Raw genomic sequence first — 8210 nt, 5'->3', positions numbered from 1 at the left:
ATAATTTCTGCACACCACCACGCTGACAGCAACCTTACTTCAGCAGCAGCGTCAATTGGGCCTAGCAGCCCAATTCCTTCCAGCATCTGCAACTCTTCTCTCTTCACATTTCCACCTGCTAGCCCGCGTTCACGAGAGAAAGCTCTCTCTTTCACTCCATCTGAAAAGTGCCTCCTTTGTTAGGGTTTCAGTAAAAACCCAACCCTCACGCGAACCATCAACCTTGAGCTAGGGTTCCTTTCTTCCACCATCACGTTTTTAATCTTAGGGTTACCGTTAGTTTTGTTTGTCGTTAGGAACCATTGTTAGACGACATCCATTTCTCTTTTTCTATTTTTCTGGTTGCCTTATCTATAAAAGGCAAGCCAACCATATTGTAAAGAAGCTTTGATGAATGAGATTTTCGATAGAGATCACTCCCTCCGTTCATCAGCTCACCAAACCCTAGATTAGGTTTTAGCCTCTTAGGGTTTACCAAACCAGCGAGAAACCAGAGCGAACTGAGTGATAACCTCCAAAATCGAACCATTCCACTGCGTTTTCCTCGCTCTCCGCGAGATTCAATCGGTGGAACACCGATTGGGGAATAGTGTGGAAACTAGGCTAGGGGACCAGTGTGGAAACTAGACTTTGAGGTTAGTATCCTAGGCTAGGGGACCAGTGTGGAAACTAGACTTTGAGGTTAGTATCGAAACTAGGTTTGGGGGCTAGTGTGGAAACTTGGCTTGGTGGTTTGTAACTAAACTTCGGGGTTAGTGTGGAAACCAGGCTTAGGGGCTAGTGTGGAAACTTGGCTTAGGGGTCTATATGGAAACTTAGGGCCAGAAAAAACAGGGTTTGGGGCCCAGTATGGAAACTAAGCTTTGGGATATTTAGATCATTCATATCAATGAAGAGGACCATCAATTTGAGAAACATCAGATGGACAAATTTATGTTTTATTTCTTCCTTTATAAATAGAAGGATTCGATAACCATTCATATGAGTGAAGAATGTTTCGACTGAAAAAGTGAAAATAGTTTTTTTTTCTTTCAAAAGATTGAAGACGCATGCATGACTTGGTATGATGCATTAAATGCCTTATGTATGATTTTTCCTTTTTGTATTTTTGAAACAAATTTGAATTGATCCCTATTTCATTGTTATTAATTCATGGAATCATTCTACTTTGATTTTTTTTTTTACTTTTTGAAATCATTTCTTTGGTCTAATCAGTTTAGTGACGAACCATTTTTTAGTCATTTCTTTTGAAACATTATTTGCAGGACATGCATGAAATTGTCAAGGGTTATCTCTTTTTAAGACACCTCTTTTAGACCTAGTTTCTAAAAGATTAGTTTTGTGTTATTACACCTTTATCCTTATCTTTATATTTTTGCAAGGAGACCTTTTTCCACCCTTATAAAAGGGGCTCTCCTAGATTATTGTAAGGGTTGAATATTTTAAAGTTATATACTTTATATTTGACCATTTGTGGGATTTCTCTCTTAGGATTGTCGTATTCTCTTTGTCTTATCTTGTGAATAACTCTCAAGTAGCGGCATACACCACTAATCTTGAATTGGTGAGCTTTAGTGACCCCCTAAGTGACGTGCCTGCATCAAGAGCTCGCATTCCCTCTTTTATCTTCCATCTTTTATGAAATTTCTTCCTTTATGTTCTTTTTAATTCACATATTACATGTATTTGAGTTTTTATTTTTGTCTCCTGAGTAATTGAACATGTCTTCTTTAGAGCTCCTTGAAGTGCACCTTCACATCTAGATAACATTGTTATCTTAATGTCCAATAAGAATTTTTATGGAGCTTTCTTAATCATCTAAACACCATATAATGCTAAGCCCTAAAATGGGTCTTTATCATTTAGTAATTAGAGTTTAGGTTATTATGTTTGTCTTTGTGTTTTCATAACCTTATCTTGTTGTAGCTATCTTGGAATGGTCCAAATCAACCTCCCTTACACATAAAACAATGTTGACAACCAATACATTAGATTTTAAAATTTAAACTACATCTAGCTTAGAAGTCCAAAAGTTACATGTTTGTGCATTTGTCAATGTCTTGTTGAATCTTTAAATGTGACTAACTTTTGCTTGAGTCAACTTAAGTCAAGTCAACTAAGGTCAAAAGTTAACATTAGGAAAGTCAACATAAATCTAAATCAAAATAAGTTGAAGAAAACTCCCCTTCTAAACAAGTTGTGTGGCTTAAAAATTTGATTTTTGGCTTTCAAATTGTTGAAAGTATTTCTAGGACACTTGTGATATATTGTGACAACACTACTGTCGTGCATTTCTCTCAAAACAATAGAAGTTATATTCGCTCAAAACATTTTGATATAAAATTTCTATTTGTTAGTGAAAAAGTTTTGGATTATCAAACTCAAATTGAGAATACTGCTATAGAAAGTATGTTAGCAAACCCAGTGACTAAAAGCTTAGCTATTTGACTCTTTCAAAATAGTGTAACCCACATGGGTGTGGTTAAATCTTTTGATGTACTGGGTTAGTGAGAGCCTGAGATTTACACTTTATATTGTTATGGTTTTCATGAGATGTAAATTTATCAATGACATTATTTTCATTACATCTCTTTAAACATATTAAAATATATGAACTATTTTGGGATCACATATTTATTATGTTTTATTTTTATTTTATTTATTATCCATTGTTTATGAAATCTAAGCATATGGTAGCTATCTTATTGGATATTATCTTTGTGATTCATCTTAATATTTTTTAATTAATATTTGTGTTTGTTTAAATTTATATAATTTATTTATTTATTAATGTTATTTAAGTAGAAGAATGTTGTATTTTATATAATTTATTATATAAAATTATTATTCTCTACTTTGTTATTATTATGGATTTATATTAATCAATAAAATTATATTTCTTTTTAGTACCCATTAGTCAATTTTAATAAAAAAAAACATAAAGAATAATAAGATACATTTTTTGAATAATTTACCAAAAAAAATAACAGTATCATCTCACATGCTTTTTTCAGGACATATAAATCCTTCATTGATTTTGTAAGGCCCACTTTACTTTTCCTTATGTTTTAAAGGTTGTCTTAAAACTGTTGGGCCTAAGGGTTGGCCCATATGGTGCCAAGGCCCCCTTAAGCAGTCAAGAGTCCTCATTCAACTCTCATTTGCAAACTGTTCCCTCTCATACATTCACCCTTTCTTTCAGAATGCTCTATTACGGTTACTCACAGCTCTTGGTCAAGCTAGCTCTAAGCAAAGCCCTTCTTCTCCTAAGTTAAAACTCAGCCCCTACTAGTTATTTTCAAAGTTTTCTTTTTGTATTTTTCCATTAGAGGTCTACTTTAGTACCCTCGTCCCTTTTTTGTGTCGCTGTTCTAGTTCATAGATATGCTCTTGGAGCTACTAGTTTCGTTGGTTTAAGAGTCGAAGTCCGATATTAGCTCCTTTCTAGGTAAGAGAAGCTGGGGTTCACTTGTCTAGTTCGTTTTCTGCTTGCTCTACTAATATTGTATGATTTTATGGTATGTATGCTACTATGAGTTGATGAAAATGTCGTTTTAGTTGTTGGGATTGCGTTTGTGTGACTGTTGCACGAGAGAACATTGGTGAGCACTGGTTTTCTCGTTCAAGCGAGCTGATCCCGCCTAGGCAAGATTAACAGAGGCTCGCCCATGCCATTTCTCGCGAGTTGTCGCTCAAGCGACTAACCATGTTTTGAGCGAGCGAATGTCTCGCTCAGGCGAGAGAAGTCTCGCCTAAGCGAGAAGGAGCTGAAGGCCAATGTTCTTGATGTCCAACTCTCGCCTAGGCGAAAGGAGCTCGCTTGAGCAAGACCTTTCTGCCTGAGCGAGAAGCTGGGCGAGAACGTGACTTGCTCTGTTGCTTCTTTGTTCTCCAATGTTGGCTCTATGTTTGTATTGATCTTGCTTTTAAAGTATGAATTGAGTGATTATGTATGAATGAGATAGTCTATGCTTTATGATGAATGAGTTTAACATGATTTGGATATGCTACATGTATGGTTGGTCAAATGGTTTGAGAATGATGAGTTGGTATGGATTTGACATGGAATACGAATGAGGGTTGGTTAGGAAGGTTGGCATGAACCTTATAAGCATGATAAGTATTACTTGGTTGGTTGAATATGATTTGTGTGCGGTTAGGACGTAATTCCTTGAATCTCTAGGTGAGATTTCAGGGTGGTGCCTCAATTGGTCGAGACGTAATTCAATGACCCCTGTTAGTGGAAGTTCATGGTGGTGCCCCATCTATATAATTTAGTAAGGATTCAAGGTAAGGTTACATCTTGACGCTCTAAGGAATCAATTAGTCTCACATAGAGCGGACTGACTCTTGTGATGAGAGTAGTAGGAGGCCTGAAACTCATTAAGGACTAACCTTGTGGGGGGATTGAGACATTGTACCACTTAGCTCGGTGGTGAGCAGCTCGGGGGCGAGCAAGGAATTCGACCACAAGTGCAAGCATCCACTGAATCTGACTAAATTATACGTATCCGGATGAGTCGTGTCAAGTCTTAGTGTATTGTTTGGAAGGTCATAACATGCTTAGATGATATATGTATAATTGTCTGTGAAAGTGTATATGATTGCATGATAAAACTATTTTTTTGGCTCTAGCTTACCCTTTTGTTGTTTGTTGTACGTCTTGTATGTGTGGTTTTTTTTTTTTGCGATGATCATCAATTTATTGGTGTGAGCAGATACGAGAAACACCCATGGTCAATAAGGAGGTGATGATTCTGTTGCGTAGCCCACCTGAGCTGGATTCTACTGTATTGGGCTTTGTGTTAGGGTTATAGCCAATGTATTGGCTTATCCTTTAAATCTAAATTAATTTACTGTTGAACCTTGTTTCCTGTTTTGTTTTGACATCGTGGTGTGTCTCGAATATTGTAAGGAATAGTGTTTATGCTCCAAGACTGTACTACTATGTTATTTTGTATGATGTTTCCTTTAATTAAGACTATTAATTAAATAGAACGTTACATGATTTTATATATACAATTCTTTTAAACTCATACTTAAATATACTATATTTGTATCTTATATTATTTTTACATAATAATAAATATTTTGAGAACCTTATTTTATATACAATTTATTTATAATTAAATATAATAATATAAATATCTGAACTAAGATGATCATATCTTAAATATTGTATTATTATATTATTATAATTAATTATTAACTAGCTGTATATAAAATTTGAGTGGTGAAATATTATCACTCTTTTCATTATTTGTTAAAAACGTTGTTAACCAATGGCAGCCGAAAACTTCTGTAGTTCTAAACCACACATTGTAAATCAGTTTCTATCTGATGCTTTGAAGTACAATGTGATTCATGTTTCGTCCACGCGGTTTTGGTTCAAAAACCGTTGCGTACTTCATCACTTTCATTCAATGAATGTATCAACCGACCTCCATTTGTCTAGCAGAAAAGGATGACCAAAACTGCTGTTTTCTCTTTCTACTTTTGGGAATCAATAACACAAACCATAACAATGGCCATGGAATTAAAAATAAATTATCCCCCTACCACATTATTTACACTATTCGGATCCTCTAGTTCTGTCCGAACCTGATCTGCTGATCCATAAACCCCAACCCAAACGTTTCGTTGGAGCCGGACAAATTTCGGGCATTCGGGTTCTGCTGAAAATATCCCGCTCCGTCAGCCTGTTGGGTTCTCACAGAGCTTTGAACTTCCTCCTCCGTGGGTGCCCCTGACATGAACTCCATGTGACCAAACGGCGGCACAGAAGGGACAAATAAGTCATGGAACTCATAATTCACCATCCCTTGGGTTCGGCAACCTGACCCGAATTCGGAAATCGAATCAAGATCCGGCGGGGTGACCCAATCAGAAAAGAATCCGGATCCCATCTTTTGAAACCCGAATTTCTCGTCCTGTTGTTGCATTGATTTGATCGAGTTCACACCCGGAAAATTGAAGCACTGATCATCGATCTCCAGAAACGATTCGACCATGTCTTCCACGTGGGAAGATGAAGAAGGTGATGACCCATTGCTGCATTCTTTGGCCCAAAGGTTGGCCTCAACCTTTTGCGAACTCGAGTTCTTCTTGTATATACGACACAAAACCCAATCATCAAGCTACATCACATTAGCAACAGACAAATTTGAATTAATTATGAAACAAACCATACCACAAATGTTAGACTGAAGCTTTAGATTACTAAAATCCGATCCAAAAGCAAAAAGTCGTGAGTATTTTTGCATCTATCAGATACCCAACGAATTACTCTTTATGTACTTTGAGAAAAACAATAATTAGAGAAAAACAATACTTCTGGTTAGGACTCATGAATACAAGTTTCAAACCACCCAAAAACTTTCGATATAAAACAATGATTGCAATTTAAGATTTTGGAGTGGCTGAAAAACAGGGGAAAGGAATGCGATTGTGTTAGTACCTTGGTGGTTCCGAGGTTGTTTTTGCGCGAAGAGTCAAGAACACGATACTCATGCATGATCCAATTGGTTTTGGAGCCTTTGGGAGCTTTTCCAACGTAGAAAACAAGTGCCTTTTTTATGCCAACTTTTCTCCCTTCGGTGGTGATAACCTTATCGGTTCCCGTGGCTTTCCAATACCCAGAACCCGCAACTCTGTTTGGCCGTGAACCATTCGGGTACTTCCTATCTCTCGGGCTGAAGAAATACCATTCTTTTTCTCCAAACACAGCCTTAGCTACAGTCCGTAAACCACATTCAATCAGAAAACAATTAACAAAACTCATTTTTCTGCAAATAGTTATTAACCATACATGCTTGATTTCATATCGATTAAATCAAGTGCCAATTTATAATACATATCCAAATTGAAACTAGTTTTATTACCTTTCAATTTTACATCCAAAACGTGACCAGAGACTTCAAACTAAAACTACTTTTAAAATTATTCAATTTTACATCCAAATGAATTCAAACCGCAACCCAAGTACGCTTTTAAATTGTAGAGAACTTTATTACCTGGAAGAACCCATGGATCAAACTTGTACAAATCAACTTCAGCAATGATTGGAAGAGAAAAATGGTGCCCAGCAACCTTACGACAAAGGTACTGAACCAGAAGCTCTTCATCAGTGGGGTAAAACCTAAACCCAGGAGGCAAACTCAACTGTGCGAGAGGGTCTCTCTCTGGAACTCCCATTTTGCTCAATTTCAAGATCCGAAACTGTGAATAACAATATTAGATAAAACAAAGTTTCTTACTTTTTTTTCAAGCTGTGTTTTTTCTTTCTCTTTTTTCAAGGAATAGGTGGCTGTTATTTATACAGGGACATGAAGGTCGAGACACATGCACGGAATCTTTGTCGAGTTCGGTTTGGGCCTCTGGGATTCCGCCACGTCTCCCTTTGGGATGACGCCACGTTGCACTTTCGAAAAGATCATTATGCGGACGACCTTATCTACTTCTCGTACGGTCGCGGCAATGTGGGTGATTCGGTTCATTGTATACTACTGTTCACAAAAGAAACCTTGGAATATTCGTACCATAATGAACTCAAAATAATCACAACATCAATAGATTTTTTAGACTTTAATTATAGGTAATGGTTTTCCCAAATTATTATTTACAATGCGTAAACACCAGTATAACCAGTATTTATGATTTTTTTAAAAGTAGGTTAAAATTTCTCCATTTTAATGTGAGATTTCTTTTTATGGATACTTTTTTTTTTTAATTTACTTGAAATCTTCTTATAATAGATTCTTTTTATAGAGGATTTTTTATGGGTTTATTGTTGGTATTGAAATTTATATTTTTCCTAATCATGTTAAATGCGCAAACATAAGGCGAACACGCGTCAGTTAATGTGAAAGTGTAAAGATCAGTCTCTGTTTTTTTCTTCTTACATACAGTGAGTGCGTTTTCTAAACTTCTGGTCGTTATCATTTTTCACGTGACGCTTTTCAAGGGTCGGTGGCCACGTGGCAAAGTAGGAAGCGTGAAGAAAATAGGCTGGGGAAAAAATGGTTCTAAATATTTTAAAGTTGACTAATAAAAGTCATTTTTTAATTTAAAATAAAAATTAATTAATTCAATGTAACAATGTTTATCGTTCTAGTTTATGACTAATGTTCATTAGAAAATTGACAAATAATTTAAATTTTTTTTCTTTTAATTATGCATTTTTCCATATAAAAATTTCAAAAATTAAAGGC

The 8210-nt window shown here is 35.9% G+C and overlaps 1 protein-coding gene across 1 annotated transcript; it reads right to left on the bottom strand.

Moving 5' to 3' along the window:
* Positions 1-5231: 5231 nt before the first annotated feature.
* On the bottom strand, positions 5232-7287 carry LOC114168383 (NAC domain-containing protein 72-like). The gene is made up of 3 exons (XM_028053168.1): positions 7014-7287; positions 6458-6732; positions 5232-6137 (listed from the first exon to the last, which is right to left on the bottom strand). The coding sequence occupies exons 1-3, from the start codon at positions 7192-7194 to the stop codon at positions 5586-5588; spliced, it is 1008 nt and encodes a 335-aa protein (XP_027908969.1). The 5' UTR covers positions 7195-7287; the 3' UTR covers positions 5232-5585.
* Positions 7288-8210: the final 923 nt, after the last annotated feature.

Source organism: Vigna unguiculata, chromosome 11, assembly GCF_004118075.2.
Source record: "Vigna unguiculata cultivar IT97K-499-35 chromosome 11, ASM411807v1, whole genome shotgun sequence".
NCBI classification, from domain to species: domain Eukaryota; kingdom Viridiplantae; phylum Streptophyta; class Magnoliopsida; order Fabales; family Fabaceae; genus Vigna; species Vigna unguiculata.
Note: the sequence above shows the minus strand (reverse complement) of the source record. Positions and strands in the feature narration are given on the sequence as shown.